The 21315-nt window shown below is 44.2% G+C and overlaps 1 protein-coding gene across 1 annotated transcript in view; it reads right to left on the reverse strand.

The window, feature by feature from the left end:
* The window catches only part of KIF16B (kinesin family member 16B), a 312760-nt gene extending 294468 nt beyond the window's left edge, over positions 1-18292 (reverse strand). Inside the window, exon 1 of the mRNA XM_025876849.2 lies at positions 18136-18292. Within this exon, the coding sequence (XP_025732634.1) occupies positions 18136-18182 (47 nt within the window). The 5' untranslated portion in view covers positions 18183-18292. The remainder of the gene's footprint in view (positions 1-18135) is intronic.
* Positions 18293-21315: the final 3023 nt, after the last annotated feature.

The following is a 21315-nucleotide window of genomic DNA, read 5'->3' on the forward strand; positions in this document are numbered from 1 at the left end:
TCTGGTACGTTGTCTTTTAAGTTCTCTTGACTGTTTCATTTGCTGTATAGCTTTTTATTTTGAGATAGGGGAGAAATTTTAAACATTCGTTCTAAACCTAATGTTTTTCAGCGGCAACCCAGGACCAGGACTGGTGCACCCTGTGTTCTAAGATACTTTAATTAGATGTCAATACTTTAAAAATACGAAGATATTATGTGAAACTCTGGGTTTCTGACTTGTCCTGAAACATGAGAGGACATGGCACTCCTGTGTCCACACTCTGCGGGACAGCAGAAAAGAAGCTGATGAGGCCTCCCCCGACAGACCACGCAGGTCAGCGGCTCTCCCACAGCTTCCCAGACAGGGGAGTTGAGACCCCCATAGGAAACTGAAAGACTTCAGAGAAGGGGTTATACCTCTAACAGCAAAAAAAACTCTTAAAAATGACTAACTGGCAGCGAATCTGAAGACTCTGATTGTGGCTTCTCAACCTTCACCTGCTTTCTGTTGGACTCTGTTATCTTCTCCCACCCATGGTGCCTCTAGGGACAGAGCAATGACAAAGCGGGCTGATGTGATGAAACCAATCAAGCTGACTTTTAACAAAATATGATTTAACCCAGCCAAGAGGAAATAAGGTTTTCTAAGTTCTTCCTTAAGATTTCTTAAAGAAACCAGCAGTGAGGGGCTTTCTCTCTCGTTTCCTTCTCTTTTTAGCATAAACTATACCTCCTTAATTTTCAATCCTTCCAACTCCCTGCCAGTATTTTCACCTCTTGAGACCCTCAAGGTATGCAACTTTTGAACAATAAAGCCACCGGTCCCCAGAGCCGCACTGCTGGGGCAGTATTAGCAGATTCTGAACGCTCAAGAATGCATCCCAGATTCCTTGAAACTGAATACACTACCATGATTTATGCAGAAATAAAAGAAATAACCTTGTCATCAAGCCAGAAGGGCCTGAGGTAAGAAAGCCCTCTGATATCGTGACGCTCTTTGAAATAAAACAGAGGGAGAGGGCAAAACAGGTTTGTCCTCATTTCTGGGGCTCAGCTGACCCAACAGTCTATGCACAATAAAGCAGGCCCCTCCTCCAACAGCTATACAAGGGTGAAGGCAGGCTCAAGTTGAACCTGGTGTAATACTTGGCACCTCTGACTTGGACCTCATTTCAAAAGAGGAGGGGAGGAGAGGGCGAGAGCTAGCACACAGGGTAGAAATGGCATTCGCTGTCTTGAGTCTGAGCCGAGGCCCCATCTACAATCACGCCAGGATGACATCAAATGAGCAGTTTTACTTCTGTTCCATTCAAGTCTTCAACTCCCAAGTAGCGCCTTTCCGTCCTTTTGTGATTATGCTTTCTTATTCAGCCTCCATTCTCCTGCACACTGAGCCCCCTCACATTTCAGGGCTCTATTCTATTTGCATTTTCAAAGCTTCACAAACCCAGTTCAGCACTTGAAACAGGAAGCTCTCAAACACAAGTGCAAAGAAACAAGGCCCTTAGCTTCCTACAAGTCACACGGGGAAGGGGCTGGAGAAGAGCCTTGTGTGCCTCTGACAACAAACGAATGGATAAAATCACATCGGGCTGAAGCTGCAGAGAAAGCAAACTGCTAGTATTGTTCGAGCAAATGCATAATTAATACACAGCCATTGGAAGTTCCTTCAGCTCCGCAGATGAGGCCTCTGGGCCTCCCACATGCTGTTCCCCCCACCTGCTACACTTGTCGTTCCTGGCTAACGCCCACTTTCAATCTAGCTGAGATGGTTCTTCCCCCAAGTCTGAATTAGACTGCACCCCTTGCCGCAAGCTTCCATACATAGTACCACAGGAACCAGCCCAACAAAGGCAAGGACTGTGCCTGGAATATGCACCACCACATCCCCAACATGCAAACCAGCAGCTTGTAATGATGATGGGGGCCTCGGAAAGGTCAAGTATGTTCATAATGACACCAGAACATTATTTGGCTTTTTCACTCTCATTCTCTCACAAGTGCACAGTGGAGTCTTCCAGAGGCTACAAGACGTGTGATGAATCATTCTGATGGCTAAAGGGATGTGTGCTTACATATTCCTATGTTTTATAATTTTCTGGTTTAATTCCTAATGTGGTAAACAATAGACTGATGTAACCCACAAAAACAAAAGCTCTTTGGGGTCCTCAAAAATTTTGAAGAATGTAGGAATCCCCAAAACCAAAACCTTGGAGAACTACTGGTCTAACACAAGGCCTAGCACATACCCTCAGTCATGGTATCCTCCTCTGGGGTATTCTCCCCAGCCCTCAGAAGGAACACCACTCACCACTCCCACCCTCATGCATCATGCCTTGAATACACCATCATCACCTAGAGAACTTGGGAGGCTCCCTTTGTTTCTATCAACCCCCCTAGGTCATGAGCTATTAGAGAGTAAGGATCATGCCCTCAATCATCTCTGACCAAATGCTGGACAAATGTCAAGATCACCATGAAAACACGCGCTCTTCACCAGGCTAAGCCTTGTCAGACCTCAAAGTTCAACTCCAGCCATAATGCCTTACCTGCAGACTTGAGCTCACATTGACCTTCCTTTCTCCAGATACCTATTGTACTTTATCATCTACACAGCATAACAGAATGCTTGGTGACTAGTAGACTGTGTCCATTCATTACTGAGTTATGTAAGATTGTGCTTCACCATCACAGTATCTATGTGAAATCCCAAGAGGTATAAGATAAAATTGTAACAGTTATACCACTGATGGTGCCTACACTACAGTAGTACACAAGCACTCTGCAGCCATTAATTCCTTAAGCCATCAAAATAACCTTATGAATAAGGTATTACTGTCCCCACTGTAACAGATGAGGAAAGAAGAGATCAGAAGACTAAGGTATCCTTTAGAAAACCATGCAGCTACTTAGGAGCAATAGCAGGATGCAACCTGAGGACCACCTGATTTACCTGCTCTTCCACATCCATGCCTCTAGCACACCTCCACTGTACTGAGGACTGTGGGAAAGTGTGCGATTACAGGACAGTGAAATCTCTGCCTCACTAATTTAATCAAGGAACCATCCAAAGGTATCCTTCCAAGGAAAAGCCAACACACAAAGAAAGTTTCTCATTTGCAGAAAGCACTTAATGTCTGCTGAAAGAAGGAATGAATAAATGAATAAGAAATGGCAAACCAAGAACAACAAGCATGCTGCAAAGGCTAAGGAAGACGGTACAGAAAATAAATCAGATGTATCTAGGACTGATTAGCGATAGCTGTCTCTCAAAAGAGAAGAAAAGGAAAAAGGGAAAAGACAGCAAAAGCAGAAACAATGACATAATCCTCCGACTCTTCAAAATCGAAGGAGAGAGGAATTCCAGCCAAGATTAAATTACAATCAAATCAGTTCCATAAACACTTATGTTCCAGGAAAGGAGGAATGAATTCCTTCGACTGATTCTTTAAGTCCTGCATTGGTCATCAGAAAGAGCAGAAAATCTGAAAACTACTTGTTAGGAAAAAGTGCAGGCTAAGTTATCATGACCCCTGGGAATCAGCTTCCCTTGTGGGAAAAGAAAGAGCCTGCTTTGTAGTGTTCCTCCCTTCCCTCCTCACTATCCTCCTGCCTCCAGCACGGGTCCGCTGCCCGCATAACATACTGAGCATCAGCCCCCATCTCCCTGACTCACCTGCAGCAGCTGTCCACATTCCACAGAAGAGAGGCTGTTGACCTCAGTTCTAGGAAGGTCTTACAGGTCACCTAAGCTCAAGCTCTTTTAGCCTGACACTCTAGCCTGGTGACCAGCCAAGCAAAGAAACAGCACAGCCAGAGAGCACCACACCTGCCTCCTCAACAGAATGGCTCCCTGCCTTCTCCATCTACCCATCTACTCAACCTTGCCACCACGAACCAGCAGGTCACTCATTTGCTAGCCTGAGCTTCCTGAGGATACAGATCATGCCCACTGGTATCCCCAATGCCTAAGCACAATGCTTGGCACTTCACAGGTGGCCAATGAATGCTTGCAGGGTAAATGAATCATATACACCTACACCTCTTGCTCAAATCATCCCACTTCTATTCTTGCCCCCTTTCAGGCCATTCTCCACCAGTGGCCCAAGTGACCCTTGGACAACTAAACTCAGATCAGGTCACTCCATTCTTTCACTCTTCCAACTCTTCCAATGGCCCAAACCCCACGTAGAATAATAAGCCTAAGACCTCACCATGGCTTACTGGGCTGTACATGATGCACCCCCCCCATCTCACTGCACAGGAGGCCCCACTGGCCTTCTGTATCCAGTGCATGTGCTTGCCACAGGGCCTTTGTACTTGCTATTCCTTCTGCCTAGAGCATTCTTCCTAGATATTCCCACAGTTCATCACCTTCTTTTATCTACACAAAAAGTCCTTCTTTGACCACTAGTATCTATGGTAACCTACCCCTTTATTTTCTTTATAAAACTTCCAACTACCTGCCATTACATATGATCTTTGTTTACTCCCTAGACCCGTGCTGTCCAATATAGCAGAGACCGGCCACATGTGGCTACTGAGCACTTGAAATGTGGTTAGTCCAAATTGAGTTGCACCATATAAAAAAACACACCAGATTTCAAAGAATTAGTACAAGAAAAGGGTTTAAAATATCTCATTTATACTCATTCCACTGATTTCATGTTGAAATGGCATTTTGAATATAATGGGTTAAATAGATGGTTAAAGTTAATTTCACCTATTTTTTTTTTTTATTTTTTTAATGTGGCTACCAGAAAACCTTAAATTACATAGGTGGCTGACATTGCCTTCTATTAGACAGCAGCATACGAGAATATAAGCTCTCTGAGGGCAGCCACTTTATCCATCCTGTTCAGCAAGGAATCTCCAATCTTTGAATGGCTCCCGATACACACAGGTGCTCAATAAATACTTAATGACTGAAAGATCTTTCTTCTGCTATGACTCTTTCCCATCTTACAAGGTCCAGATCAAGCCTCCCCTCTCTCTGGAAGTTTGCTGGGACTGCCCCCACTCAGCAGGCATTCCCCTGATACCTAGCAGAGGGACCGGCACAGGTAGATACCAGTAAGTCCAAGAATTAACTGAGCATCTCTGGCATATTGGGTGTTTTTAGGTATCATCTACCTCATTTAATCATCACAGTAACATGGGGTAGGGGACAGAGGGAGGACAATTAGTCTCATATTTTAGAAGGATCTGAGACCCAGAAAAGCCAAATGATGCACCCAAGCTCACACAATGAGCAAGTGGTGGACCTAGAAAACAAACCCATGTCTTTGGCCCCAGACCCCGGCACCTGGTTCTCCACCCAAGGCCTAAGGCTGGCAGTCAGCATCACACCCACAGACATGGTCTGCTTGGCCTGCATAGTGATCTGTTTGTTTTAGCTATAATCCTTGCCAACATTTGAAAGTCCAGGTTCCCATTTTATTCAACACTTGAATACTTGCTACACGTCAAGCACAAGAAAGATAACCAAGAATGAGACAGAAATGGCCCCTGTCCTCATAGAGGGATTCAGACAATATACCAATAAATAAGGAAAATACATAGTAGGCCAAGTTGTGGTAAATGTGATAAAGAAAAAATAAAATCGAGAAGGGGGATAGGGAACACCAGTGGTGGGAGATGGTATTTTCTATGGGATCACTGAAGAGGTGACATCTAAGTAAAGGAAGGCGGAAACAGAACATGTGGACATCTGCATCACACCCATACCAGATGGAAAGGCGAGTGCAAAGGTCCTCAATGGTATCACTGGCTGGGACAGAGTCGTCTCTCAAGACACAGGGCGCAGTAGAAATAGACACTTCCCTTTTACAGTATAGAATTATCACTGGAAAGTGGTGTCCCAACCAGTAAAGTCACTATAGTTCCCAGCCTTCCTCCCATCCAGGTGTGGCCATGTGGCCAATGGACGGTGAGCACCAGTGATGCATCTCTTCCACACCAAGGACAAGAAGTGGATACACTGCCCCACCCTCCAGCTCCCTTCTGCTAGCTGGAGAGAGATAGCGGTGAGGCCCCAGAGAGTAGAGGCTCCAGGAAATAGAAAAGCACAACTACATACGGTGATCTGCTTTCATGAGTAAAAGATAAACGTCTTTGATAACTTTAGTGCCAAGCAATTAAAAGTGTGTTGTGGCGGGGGGGGGGGGGGGGGGGCAGTATAAATTTGCTACAGAAACTACCAAGTGTCCCTCCACACACAACTACCTCCCCAACTCTGAAGCTGAGAATCTGAGGCTACTTATCCCATCCTCTGCTCAGAGTTTATAATGTGGATTGTTGCAGGCCTGTCTGGTCCCTGTAGGCATTGGGTTTGTGGCCCCTGTACTACAGATTTAGCTAATTATGCCTAAAACCAATCCTTAACACACCATTGAGACATGCCTTCCCCCGACTCACTCTGAACTCCAGACCCAACCACCCCATCCAGGATGAAAGGTCCCCACATGTCCTTTTCATTTGACATGGGGAATAATTAAGCCAACCAAGGTGTGAACAGCTCAAACTGTCTATATTCCAACAAAAGATGCCAGGAGACATAATTCCTCAACCTTTCAAATGGACAGAGCTCTTCCAAGGGAAATGTTATCTATTCTTACCCTTAATATCATATCAGGATAGGCAAAGTGGACCCTAAGAACAAAAAAAGTTTAATTAAGAAGATGTTTTACAAGACAACCCTAAATGCATTGTGCAATCCTGGACTGGAACTCAGACCCAAAAAAAGACACTAGTGGGGCAACGTGGGGAACTGAATAAATCAGATTAGTGAATAGCACTGCGTCAATGTTACTTTGCTGTTTTTAAATTGTATTATAATTTTCTAAGGTTAGAACATTTAGGGAAGTTGGGTGAAAGCTTTGTCTGTACTATGCTGCAACTTTCTGTAAATGTTCCATAATGAAAAATTTTTAAATATTAAAATAAAAAGAAGAAAAGAAGGACCACTCCACCTGCTGCTGGGTGAGGGCAGGGGTGGGGGGAGTACTCCGTTGGTGCCCGATCCTGTTCGTGTAAGAGACCACTGCAACATTTTATTTTTTTTAAAGATTATATTTATTTATTAGAGTGGGAAGGGACAGAGGGAGAGAGAAAATCTCAGGCAGGCTCTGTGCTGAGCACAGAGCCCGATGCGGGGCTTAATCTCAAAGCCCTGAGATCCGGTCCTGAGCCGAAATCAAGAGTCAGATGCTTAACCGACTGAGCCACCCAGGTGCCCCCAATTCAGTGTTTTAGATAGGGCAGAGTTCTGGCTCAATACTTTCAGGATGCTTAGTAAGACACCGCCCCTCCCCCCTATCAAAACAAATAAGAAGAAGAAAAACATAACACCTTATTTGGGTCATCATACATGAGCTCCAGCCCAGACTAGTGACATTTTTCTCACAATTGCCTTTCAATCTGATCAAGTAAAGATAGCTCACAGGGAAACACTAACTTTAGGAAAAGGAAGAGAACAGACCAAAATGTATTTTCAAAAGCTTCATCTCTACATTTTTTCTCACTTTTGAGCTAGTCTCCACCATCTTGAATTATTTTTTTTTTCTTGAAACCTCCCTGGGGAACTTTAAGTCCCACTAAGAGGGAGCTCACACAGTGCTTTACCTCTGCCCCAAGCACATTTTCCAAGCAGAATTACTGTGATGATTTAGATTCTGTTAATAAAACCCTGAAAACAAGAATCAGCAGATGTAACCTGGCGAGAGAACATGAGGCCGTGAGGGCTCAAGAGAGCAAGCTCTTGAGAGTGGACATCCCATGATGGGTTCAGAATCCTAGACTCTTAGAAGTTGAAAATTCTCTAAGCTTGATTTATCCTCTTGGGATCGTGAGCTCCCCCAGCTTCCCAGGGGAAACAGGACTGACTTCCAATCTAACAGCATCCTCACTTCAGTGTTCTCTCATGTAAAAAAAAAAAAAAAAAAAAAAAATTAGCTTTTACCAACTTTTGTTCTGGATAATAAATTCACTATACTAAGTGTTCTTCAAATTGCAGCTCATCAAATGAATTTAGTGGGTAACAATTATCTTTTTTAATGAAATAGTAGAGAACAGAAAACATCAGCATGCATTGAGCTGATAAATGTCTTACTGAAAATGTCTGAAATACACAGTCCTATACAATCATCATCAGCCTTCCAAAGCACAAATGTCTTTTGTTTTAAGTATGATAAATTCTTTTTCACTAAGTTGGGTAGGGGGAATGCTTTAAATGAATCTTATATTCACAGTAATTTTTACCGGAACATCTGAAATGGGTTCTTATGGGGAAAAACTAGTGTTACAAACTGAAACCAAAAACTTTTCCCGAAAACTCTTTCAGATATTTATCAACCATAGATACCACCAGCAGATACCAGGTTAACCAGTGGTCAAGGTCAATGTCACCACTAAGGAGACAAACTGACACCATGAAGCCTGGCATATGTGAAATGAAGAGAAGAAAATCACTTATGTGGTGTTATCACCAAAATTGCATCTTCAATTCAATCATGATAAAACATCAGAGAAACCCAAACTGAGGGCCATCTTGCAAGCTAACTGACTGGCTCTCTTCTGAGACCAAGGAGCTGTCACAGAGCAGAAGAGATTAAGGAGAGATGGCAACTAAGTGCAGTGTGGGGTCCAGCACTGGCTCCTGGAACAGAGGACGGACAGTTGAGGTAAAACTAAAATCCAGCTAATAGTCTTGCACCCGTGTTAATTTCTCAGTTCGGGAGCTGTACCATGGTTATGTAAGATGCTAATATTAGGGGAAGTTGGATGAAGTGCATACAGGAACTGTAAGTCTAAAATTATTTCAGGGGGTGCCTGGGTGGCTCAGTCTTTAAGCGTCTGCCTTCAGCTCAGGTCATGATCCCAGGGTCCTGGCATCGAGCCCCACATCGGGCTCCCTGCTCAGCGGGAAGCCTGCTTCTTCCTCTCCCTCTCCCCCTGCTTGTGTTCCTGCTCTCGCTCTCTGTCAAATAAATAAATAAAATATTTTTAAAAAATAAAATAAAATAAAATAAAATAATTTCAGGATAAAAAGTTAAAAAGAAAAAAAACTTTTTCTGAAGAAAGGAACATGAATGTTCTGTCCCATAAACTATGTATCATTTAAACAGTGTGTTTTATCGCCAATTCTCTAACCTTAAGAGATAAACATAATGAGTATTAGATGTGTAATTTGCATATAATTAACTTAATACACAGGGAAAGCTCTGGAGCTGTCATTCTTCACCCAGGCTCTTCCCAGGCCTCTTACACCTCTCCTGTCTTCCTAATACCCAACAGAAGGATCATCGAAACTCCCTTTTCCTCCTACAGATGCTGGGCTAGGGATTCCTGATTTCTTATAACAGATGCTGGGCTGAGGATTCTTGATTCCTTATAAGCATCCACAGCTGAAAGATGCGGGAGAGGGACAGAAGAGGTGGCAGTTTTTAATGCAATAAATATTTTCTGAGGACCCATCTCTGCCAGGAATGGTTCTAGGCTTTGGGGAAACAGCCATCAGTAAGACTGACAGGGTTACTGCCTCTCACAGAATTTATGTGCAAGGAGCCATTAAAAAAGCAAACAAACAAAAATACATTCATATGCACACACACATGCACACGCACATACAATCAGATAATGGTAAATGCTATGAAGCCAGAAAACCAGTGTGATGTGATAAAACTGGAGTCCGGACCCCAGTTTTGGTCCCCAGTTTTCTCATCCATAAAATGGAGCTAACCATATTCAGCCCTATAGGGCTGTTGCTAGGAATTAAATTAGACAGTGATCACTTAAGACTTAGCAGAGTTCCTAGTAAGTGAATGAGTGACTAGCAATAGTAACAGATGACAAAAATCACGTTATCAACACCATTAGTGAAAGCTCTTTCTCAAATGACTTTAAATTTTACATATCCCACTGAAATTTGCTCAAAGTGTCTACGCTGATCACAGAAATAGCCATTTCCCCTCTACTATGCAGCAACAATGAATAATGAACGTATTTGGAAATGGACAGAGCAGGCAACAAGTGCTCAGCCCAGAGCCCGGCAGTGAGGGGAAGCGTCCAGGCCCTGCTGGCGCTGACCTCCTCTGTGCTTAATGCGAATCAGCAGGCTGAATCCAAGGGAACGATGCCCACCTTCCCATGAAGGACATTTTCCTGGACTGTCTCTGCAACTGGAGCTGGAGAGAAGGTAGTCCAAGCCACCAAAATAAACCAGAGGCTCTCAGTCCTGTGGAAGGGGGCTGGGGATTGTAAGGCGCTATCACATCCTCCCCCAGGCTGGAGGTATAACTATAACATTTTCCTTCACAAAACAAGATGGCATCCCAATCCTAGAACCCACAGAAACAACAAAGGCTATTGAAATAATTTACAAAATTAATCATGAAATGAGGACGTACAAAATAAATCAACTTCAATCCAAAGCACTACATATCGCACAACTGGACATTTCTAAACAACCTCTGACAGAAAGACAAACACACTCTTGATCTCTCACTCACAGCCTCCTTGAGTAAAACAAAGATGTTAATGCCAAATTATGTTTATTTGATATTCTATGTCACTAAAGAGCATTCTTAAACTACCAGTACTCACATCTTGTGTAAATGCATTATACACATTAAGATATTTTTAAATTTTGAATGTGAAAATACATCATCAGTCACTTGCTTCATGTTACTTGTCAAGTCCACCTAAAAGAAAGGATAAAACCTCCATGTGCTCCAAGCTCCCTGAGTCAGTGACAGCACAAGCCTCCCTGGGAACCTCACCTGAAGCATCACAGCTATTCCACTCCCTGTGTGAGAAACCACGGCTCTCTTTCTCGCCATCCCTCCCTATATCCCTCCCTTGCCCCAGTAGCCTTCTTGCCCCAACCCCCTACCTCCCTACCTGTTTTCTGCTCTTCTTTAAAACAAAAACAGACACACACCCTACACTTCTCCTCTGCCTAGCCCAGGTTTGAGATGCCCAGGTGAGGGCTGGGGCCTATGTCAGGCCCTGTGCCCCACAGGAAGGAACAGGAGTACTATCTATGGACAGTTACCATACAAGAAATTAAAACTGAGACATTTTTAAAACATAGAATGCAGAGCACATGAGCCATGACATCATTGCACACCACGGTGCTTCTGGAAAACTCCACCATACCCCCATGAGAGAAGAGTGTAAAAGGCAAAACTATCTTAGTATTACTGCAAATACAGTTCTGACTTTGGGAACCCCCTAAAAGAGCCTCAGTGATCCTCAGCTGTGCCTGGACCACACTGAGAATCAATGTGCTACAAAAAAAGGAATGAGTCCTAAAGACCCAGTAAAATCCACTTGCCCAGGACACTGCCAATTATGCAGTTCTGCTACCCCTCTTCCTTCTTCACTATGGTCCTCCTTGGAAACCAAACTCACTTCCACCACATCCACTATCACCTTCAAGCAACCCACGACCAAATGTGCATCACAGAGCTGATACCTCATGAGTCCCTAATGCCTGGCTCCCCCACCAGCAGCCAGAGCCAACTCAACTCACCACCATGCCCCTCCAATCCAACCAGCTCATCCTCGTGTCCTGACTTTGGGGAAGGTCATTCTTCCACTTAATATCCCAAACCACTCATTCATCTTTTGACTCTGGCCTCCCTGTGGCCTGCCGATTTGTCTTCAGATGTCTCTTGCAAATGCAAATAGTAGGGTATAAAACAGTGTATACATTTTATGTTGCTACACAAACAGGGGAAAAAAAGACTGGATTCCAATGCAGCAAAAGTTTACAAGTAGTGATCCCTGGATCATGGAATTATGAGCGATTGTCAATTTGATTTCTTTGATACACTTTTCTACAGAGCATAAAGTTTTTATAAGCATGTATTATTTTCACAGCCAGAAAATACAGTGAAAGCCTCTTCAGGATTTTGTTTCCAAGTCTTATCCTTTGATTGTGCCCTTTCCTATGGTTCCTAATTCCAAAATGGAGTCACGTATGCTAGGCCAAGTCACCAAACTGGGGCTTCATATCTAACCTAATTGCAATTTCAACCTCCCGCAGGAATGCAGTTGGCCAACAAGTCTCTGGTCAGCACCACCGAGGTAATCTGTCACATGGGCCCTCCCCAACCCCCAGAGGAAGACAAGGTGATCCACCCAATAAGACTCTCTGTTCTTCTCCTCCAAGAAGGTGACCCTGCCTGAAACAATCCTTTCCTTTCTTCTGTTAATAACTTCTTGCCCCATCCTCCTTCCCATAAAAACCTTCCATTTTGTACGACTCCTTGGAGCTCTTTTCTACTTGCTACGTGAGGATGCTGCCTGATTCATGAATTGCTTAATAAAGCCTACTAGACTTTGAATCTACTTGGCTGAATTTTAACACATATTACAACTCCAATCTAGTCCAGAATCACATCGTCATGGGTCATATTTCAATTTTTTATGGTCTTCCTGCACTGGCCTCTGCCCACTCATATAGACATTTAGGCCCCGGGTCTCACATCCCAGAGAACGATAGGAAAGTCAATGGGATAATATAGTGCATAAAGGGCACTTAGCACACTACTTGGCAAATAGTAAATAAAAGTTCATTGTTGCTGGTCCTGGTAGCACTTCCCTGCTATGAGATGAAACTTCTGAAGATACTAAATGGCAAATGACAACCCTGTTTTAAAACCATCAATAGCCCCCAGTGTCTAAAAATAACAGCCAATATATAGAGAGCACTCGCTTTGAGGACCAACACTGTTAGTGAGTGTGAGTGCATTCAGTCACCATCTCAGCCCCACAGGGTGGGTCCTGTGAAGATTTCCACTTTGCACATGAAGAAACTGAAGCACAGGGCACTTAAGTGCCAAGGCACAAAACTCAGAAGTGGTAATCTGGGACTCAAGCCAGATCAGTCTTACCATCCAACAGAACTTTCCACAATGATGGACATGCTCTATATCAGCGCTGTTCAATACGTGGGCTACTGAGTATTTAAAGTGTGACTACTGCAAATGAGCAACTAAATTTTAAATTCTACTTAATGTTAAGTGAAATAGCCACCATGGAGCCAATTGCTACCACACTAGCCAGCAAACTGGAGAATGAAAGCCCAAACTGCCAAGCTTAACAAAGGAAAGTCCTCACAACACCCTGTCTACCTGTCTACCCGCCTCTCAACTAATTCTTACACAAAGCTTCAGCTGGTCTAAAACCCCTGGTAACTGCACTCTTTCCTACCTGCCTCGCGGTCCCCCGCCCTCCTCTCAAGTGTTCCGTATAATGGAGGAGCTTCAGAAATGAGAGTAAGACACACTGGGTTCAAGTCCAGACTCAAGGGACTATTACGCGAGGGCTCTCAGTTTCCCCTCTATCAAATGGGCATAAAAAGCCCTCAGTCACTCAGTTGGTGGGAGCAGGAAAGGAAGTTGCCACGGTAAAGAGAAGAGCATGATGCCTGACGCCTCAAAGCATCTAGACAGATGTCTCCCAACCCTAACACCCGAGCTGTCTGCTGTCTTCATCAGAGATCCGAGAGACCACCGCGAACTAGTCCCTGACACTCTTAAAATGAGACTTCAGTATACCCTAAAGGGGTCAATCCCAGTCAAAATAAATACCAATGGTGATTTTTTTCCTTCTCCTCTTTTTAACTTGCTAAACATGACTGTAAATTCCACCTGAGAAGCTAATCAGAAAGAAAAGCTAAAGACAGCCAGAAAAGGGAAGGAATGAGGTGGTCTTGCCTTACCAGATAAGAAAGCACATTAAAAAGCTATCACCTGGCTTGTTGCCAGCACTCAGTAAATATTTTTTTAGTAAAAAAAAAAAACTCATATATTGTTATTGAATAAAGTTACAATCATTAAATTATAAAAAATAACAGTAATAACAATAACCAATCTTTACAGAGCCCTTGCTGCATGCCTGGTACTGTGTGGAGAGCATTATCCACATGCACGATCTCATTTGAACCTCACAACAGTTGTTCTTCATATTGCCAACTGCAAATCATTAATAGATCTTGAAGTCAATTTAGTGGATCTAGAAATAGCATTTTTTTAACAAGACAACAGAATAAAATAGGACAGAACAGAAAATATGAGTGAATTGCATGTAACACTTCATGAATCTTTTACATATCTATAAAGCTTCAATCTTTTACAAATCTACAGAGCTTTCAAATGTGTTGTGTGTGAATCATGGTATATATGAAAAAAGACCTATAAGGTATGTACAATTACTATCACCCGTTTTACAGCTGCAAAAACTGAGGTTTAGAACAATTAAATCTCTTGCCCAAATTTTACCCAGCTTGTAAATGACAGCCAAAACTGCAACCCACGCAGTCTGCCCTCAGATCCCAGCCCCATCAACACTGGCAAATCAATGGGACAGGACAGATGACAGTAGAGAATCATCTACTGGGGCGCCTGGGTGGCTCAGTCGGTTAAGTGTTGGACTCTTGATTTCGGCTTAGGTCATGATCTCAGGGTTGTGAGATCGGGCTCTGCATTGAGTATGGAGCCTGTTTAAGATTCTCTCTCTCCCTCTGCCCATCCAGGCCCAGCACTCCCACACTCTCTTAAAAAAAAAAAAAAAAGGAAGAACAGAATCATCTAGTGTTTCCATGAAAAAACAAACAAGTGAAACCAAAAGGAAATGGACAAATTAGTTTACCAAATCATTATTTTTGTTGGAATTTTGTTGGAAAAAAAATCTCATAAAATTATTAAAAAATGAAACCAGTAAAAAAGAAAAGGCCAGGCCTAAGAACAATGGAAGAAATCACAAAGAAAAAGGAATATATAAGACTACATACATAAGGCATAAAAAGACAATACATAAATGTTAAAATTTGCCCATAAAAAACTATGAGCAAATTGTTTTGGCGAAGGTTTTACTCATTTTCCCAAAAAGTAGAGCTGTGACCGTCCTCAGAAACTGACTTCGGGCAAGTTAACTATGTCTCCCAATCTGTACTACAGCATGACAATAATAGTCTGTACCTACTAAGACTGTTACAAAGATTAAATTAGATTTTGTACCACTGCCACAGAGGGAACTCTCAGTAAAGGCAGCTGCTGTGATGATCGCATCACAGCACACGGCTCTTTCACAACTACTTCTGCCACATAACCCAAAGCACCACGGTAGTAAATATAAACGCATCACATCTTAGCCTGAATCAAGCACTGGGTGTTTGTTTGCAAGGACTAGTTACTGCAAAGGCTCCTGGCTCAGAAGGTCACATCTCACCCTGTGCCTCCATCCTTTTAGAGCCTGCAACAGCAGTCCTCACCTCCCAATACCCCAGGCCTTTGCTTTCTGTTGGTTGCTCCCTCTTTGCCTAAAATGCCTCTAAAGATTAACAGAACAAAAATTTTACATCTGCAATCCCATGTTCATCCTGGTAGGTAGGAATATAATCCATAAAATAAATTCTTAGAAATGAAACTGACCAATTGGTGGGTTTATAAATTTCTAATCTTGACAATTCCTGTCAAATTTCCCAATAAAAAAGTTTCAGAGGTTCTGACCGTTTATGATTTCATCACCACCCCTTCGCCAGCACTTGATGTTCAGTCAACGTCCACCAATCTCACTGATAAAAAATGGTTTCTTCTGCTATTATAATTCGCATGTTTAGGTCAGATACTTTTGGTCGGCCATTTGTATGCCTCTTTCCATTTCACTGCCAACTTCTGGATCATTGTCTCTCCTTGAAACTGTCCTTTGGAAGGTTACCAACGTTCCTATCTCCAAGACCAAGGACCTCATCTTACACCCTCAGGGCACCATCTTGGCAACATCTGACACCAACAACCACCACCTCCTTCAAGAGACATTGCTCCTTTCCCTGCCATGACAATTTGCTATGCTGGTTCCTCCACGAAGGGCAAGCCAATCTTCTCCCTAGAATTCTCAAGAAAAGGATATCCCAGTATCCAATCCTTTTCTTCTCACTGTAACATGTTTTTAACCTGCTCTCTCTATATATACACACACATATGTGTATACGTATGTGTGCATGTGTGTCCATATACACATAAAGATAAGACTTCCTCCTCCTGAGAAATCTCCTCACTGTAACATTCTTAAACTGTCATCTGTGTGCAAAAGTTTTCCAAATGTCAGTCCTCAAATCACCTGAGACCTAAACCCATGTTTCTAACAGTCTACTGAACATCACCAAAGAGACAGATGTCCTCCCCACACTTCAGATAGATCAACAGGGTCAACACGAGGGCAGCACTCACTCTGTGACAACACTGTGCTTGTCTTGACACTTACTGCATCTCACATGACTCTACGGATCCAAGAGAGAATACACCAACCTCACTATCCACCGTCCCCAAACCTCTTCCACCTCCTTGACCATCAAACCTCAGTTAAGGGTTCTATGTTCTCCCCTTCCCCCTCCTTCCCATCCAAGGATCAGCAAAATCCTCTCAGGTCTTCCAGGAAACTGTCTCAGTGTATCTATCCAGCCTTCCCATTTATGCTTTTGGTTCAGACTGCTACTTCCTTAGCTCTTGCCCTAATCCTGATGCCACCACCAAAGCTCTCTGCTGAAAGTACAAATACCATCACTTCAATCTACCACCTCAAAGCACATGGCTTTTGGACTCTTCCTGCAGCCCCTCCATATAACTGGCCTCCAGGCCTACGACTGGCAAAGGACTACACTTGGACCATCACTCCCAACCAGCCCCATGTTTTAGGAGAGTCCTGCCAGTATGTAGTCCCTCCCCCATTAGGTAGTGGGCTCTTAGAAGATACTCATTAAACCTCACTCACCTTATCCCCCATATAGCACCCAGGACAATACTGGGCATTTGGTAGGTGCTTTCTAAAGTTATACAATCTTCTAGCATGTGTTCATGTTATTCCAAAGAGAGGAAGGAACTTCTTTATACATGTAAATCCAGAATAAAGAAAAATCTTTTTAAATCATCTAAATGACTTTGGGGTCTGTTTGTCTTGTATGACTGAATATACATAGCAACATCCATATTCTCTTTGGACTTACAAAAAAGTCAAACTCTTCCTAAAAAGCTTTATAAATAACTTAAAAACGACAAAAGCGCTGGTTTTCAACAGTTACAAACCAGAGTAATGATTCCCTATTTGCCAATAGAAAAAACAGACTCAGGTGAGTTAAAGAAGATTCTGGCAATAACTTGATTTTATGATCTTCGGATGCCCCAGTCAGCTGTCAGAACTACCAAACAATGACCTCCACAAGTTGATATGAGAAAGTGGAAAGGCCATATGGTAAATCAAATGTCCAACAACTTGACTGGGAAGCCAATAAAAACAAATGGCCTTGTGTGAACTGGGCCTGTCAACTCCGAAGGACACATCCCATTTAGGTCTACTTCATTCTTCAAAGTTAAACCAATTTAAAAAGCAACTCTTCTAAAGCATCTTTCCATACTGATTATAAAGAGGTCATTGAGAAGGAAGCTGGGATTATTTTTCAAAGAATAAAGAGTCAAATCATTCTGAAAAGCATTACTTTGTAGAAAAATACAAGACTGGATTCTAAATGTGTTTATAACTCTTCCCCTCTCTTAACACCAGCAGATTTCCAACACGTGTGCCTAAGTGTCCTTGATTTTTTTTTCCCCTTAAGTGAAAACTTTGCTGAAGTTTCCCATCCACTCTTGAACGGAAGTTAAGAACTGCTCAGTTACCTATTAGAAGTCAGGGTTCACATTCAGGCAAGTGAAATCATCTCTCACTAATCAATTAAAAATATTGTTGTAAATAGAGAACTTGTGAGTTGACACAACTGAGGGGAGTTCGCCTGACAGCTGTGGTGTCCCATGACCACTCTCATATTCCCTCAGAAGGATTTTAAGCCTTCATGAAAGTGATCCCCTGACGCTTCTGAAAAAGGGAAACATGTAAACCTCCACAAGTTAGTGGGACAGGACTCTTCTCCTGGCCTCGTGAACTCTGTATCCCCAGAGCTGTCCCCAACAGGGCAGCGTAAAAGGGACAGCAAAGCGTGAAACGCTCCAGGCCCCCAGAGGCCACAGCCAGGGACCAGTGGGCCAGAGACCATCCCGTGACACTTAAGTACAAGATGGCCTTTGAGGGGAATTGGAGACTAGTTCGTCCGGGCGGGGGCGCAACGGGGGACCGCCTATGGCCTCCCCCAACTCACCTGCGATTCATGGGCCGGACCCTCACGGCCACCTTGACTGATGCCATTGCTCATCCCGGCCCGGCCCACGCGGGCTCCCACCTGCCAAGCGCCCCGCGGCCACCGGCGACTCTCGCGACTCTGCCCTCGGCTCCCGCCCACTTCCCTCTCTCCGCCCCCGCCCCTCTGCTCCCGGCCGGACCAGGCGTCCCGCGGCGGCCCCACCTGCCGGGCCACTGAGCATGCCCAGAGCGGCTCCGGCCCGCGTGATCCGCGCGCCGGGGTTTGGCGGCGGCCCGGCGGCGGGGAGGGGCGGGATCGGGATGCCGGAGCGCCACAACCTAAGGTCGCCGAGGCGGCAAGAACCTCCTTGCAGGAGGTGGCCCGGAAGTCACCAACGGTCAGTCACCGGGGAGGAGTGATTTCAGGAAAACTGCAACCCAGCCTTATCACCTGAAAAACGGGGGAGGAAGAGGAAGGGGTCGCAGTCATGTAGGGCCAGAGCAGAGACCTCAATCCTGGGGCTCTGATTACCGAAAACACAGTTTTTCAGCCCTCAACTAGGAACTGACTTTACCCCCCACAGTGCAGGAGTTCGCTCAACCAATTTACAGAGCAAGAACCTGAGGGACGGAGATTATCATAGCTTGTTTGTGGGGAGCTCCATCCACTAGGGCCTTCTCTGCTGCAGTCTACCCAACGAGTTGTGTGTTTTGGATCCCTCAATTCGGGGACACCGAGAAATGAAAATAGGGTACTGGATGTTTAAAAATGCTGATGAGAATGGCTACATTGTCTGAAATAAGATCGTGGGACTTTTTTTCACTTATGTTACAGTTCAGTAGTTGTTTTTTGTTTTTTCAGTTTTAATCATAACGTATTCAGGGGTGACAGCAACCTTCTCTTTAAAACTTAGGACCTAAGAAGTGAGGGCAGACCTAGCCTCTTTTCCCGAGTCCTTCCCCCCCGCCCCGCATCCCACCCCACCCCACCACCTCCCTCTTCTTAAGAATATAAATTCATTCAGCCATTCCATTCATTCAAGCATTTGTGCACACACACCCAGGAGCCCACCTGTGAGCCACAGGGTTACTTGCGGGCCCCAACCAAGACCTGAGCCTTGCCTTCCTCCTACCGCCACACTCAGGGCCCCTCAGCACAAACAACCCACCCCAAACCAGCCCCAGGACCACCTTTACTGCCCCTTCGGGCAGCTGACAGGAAGCCACGGGGAGTGGAGGCTGGACTGCTGGGTTTGAGCCCCAGCTCCTTCACTAACACTAGCTTTGGTCGTCCTCCAGTCTGCATGGCGGGGCACCGCGGAGGCTTTTGCCTTACAGCGATAGAAACAACTCCGTGGAGTTGGCTAATGCATTAAGTGAGATGATGTCGGCAGACGTGACCCACTCAGATATGAAATCACTATTAGCTTCCCTAGAGCCCGGCAGCTAGGAACCGGCCTCCCATCTGCTTCCAGAGCCCTGAAAACCCTGGGTTTTTCCCCGCTTTGCTGGCGCGGAGCTGGATGCAGATTTGACCACGCGAGCTGCAGGAAAACAAGGAGCGCCGGCAGCAGGACCGGGCCGTCCCGAGCATGCGCGGTAGGGGCGGGCTGGTTAGAGGCGCCGCCAGGGAGCCCGCGCGCCGCCTTCGCCACCTCAGGCAGGGGCGGGGTCCGCCTTATATGGGAGCTGCGCGGGGACAAACAGGCGCGCACCTCGCTCCTGGGAGGGTGCAGGCCGGCACTCGGGCCAATCACCGCCACCACTGCTCCCGACCACCCTGCGGGGGTCCAGGGTCTGGGCGCAGGGAGCACTCGAGGGGCCCACGCCCTGCAGCGCCAGAGCTCAGATTTTGACAGACGACGAATTATACTATGTAGGAGTTCGCTTACTAATTAAAGCGATTTGCGGTGCCTGGGGTTTTGTTGGTTGGTTGTGAAGTTTAATTCATTATTTCGTTCTTTATTTCCAGCAGCCTACACATGTCTATAAACCCACTGACCTTCTGTGTCATTGCCATTTGACACAAAACAGCATCGCAACCCCGCAGCCCCGCAGACACACTAGACTCCAGACATCTGGCGTGGAGCTTCTGACTAGGCAGTAAGGCCTCGACTCACAAACGGACACTGCAGTGGGGATGGAGGGGGGGGTATTTTGCTTGTTTTGATGTAGTTTATTTGGGTCTTCATTTATTGTTCTTTTTTCTTTTTCTGATGTTTAGCATTCTCTTTACTGCCAAATAGTTCTGAGTGATCGAAAATCCCTGAGTCTTAGCTTGTTCATTTCAAAGTGAGCTAGCACTAGAATAGAATGTTCACCACAAAATATTTGAATTATCTTAAAATATGATCATCAGAAAGAAAAAAAAAATACAACATCCTTATCAGCTATATATCCAGCTATGCATTTCTTCCCCTAGCCTTTAAGGAATAAAATTGATTTACTCTCTCACAAACATGACTTTTAAAAATCCCTGATAAACAGCAAACGGACACACTTAAATTGGAACATAGGATACAACTGACATCTCAGAAAGCCATCTGTTTTCCTATGTGCGAGAAGTACCGACCTCAAGCTCTCTATCACACAGTACACTTAATATGTTCTTGTGGGGGTATCTTACACCATTTTAACTTAAGTTGAATTTATGGGCGATGCAGTTGAGCCAATAAACAAAAATAAGTGTTCTGGTTTTCAAACAAATGCATAGTAGTCTCAAAAACAGAAATTACAGATATCAAATCCAAAACCAGAACCATTTTCATTTTCTAAGTCATAAAATATGAAGGTAAATTTAGGATCTTCTAAAATCCTAAACCTTAAATGCAAAGATAATTTGAAAAAGCCTGAGTGTGAAACCTGAACTGCAAAGTAACAGTAAAGATAATCACAAAAGTCATACATAGAAATTTTGCTACCAAGCTATAGCAGGTAGCTATGAATGCCAGCTTTTACAGCAGAAGTGAATGAAGAAATCACAGAAGATTCAATTTAATAGAAACTATCACCCTAAATCATAGTCATTTCATATACTAAGATGAAAAAAAGATTGTTTCAATTGCATATGACTATACCTGTGGGTACAAATAGTTCAGAATCTATGGACTCGTAGAGTCTGTGGCAACATTTCAACTCTTCAGAGTGAAAAACCGCATTTAGTTGAAGGGATGGGGTAAAGTTCCATGGATAAATTAGT

Source organism: Callorhinus ursinus, unplaced genomic scaffold, assembly GCF_003265705.2.
Source record: "Callorhinus ursinus isolate GAN/ISIS: 27379988/994484 unplaced genomic scaffold, GSC_fseal_2.0 scaffold29, whole genome shotgun sequence".
NCBI lineage: Eukaryota > Metazoa > Chordata > Mammalia > Carnivora > Otariidae > Callorhinus > Callorhinus ursinus.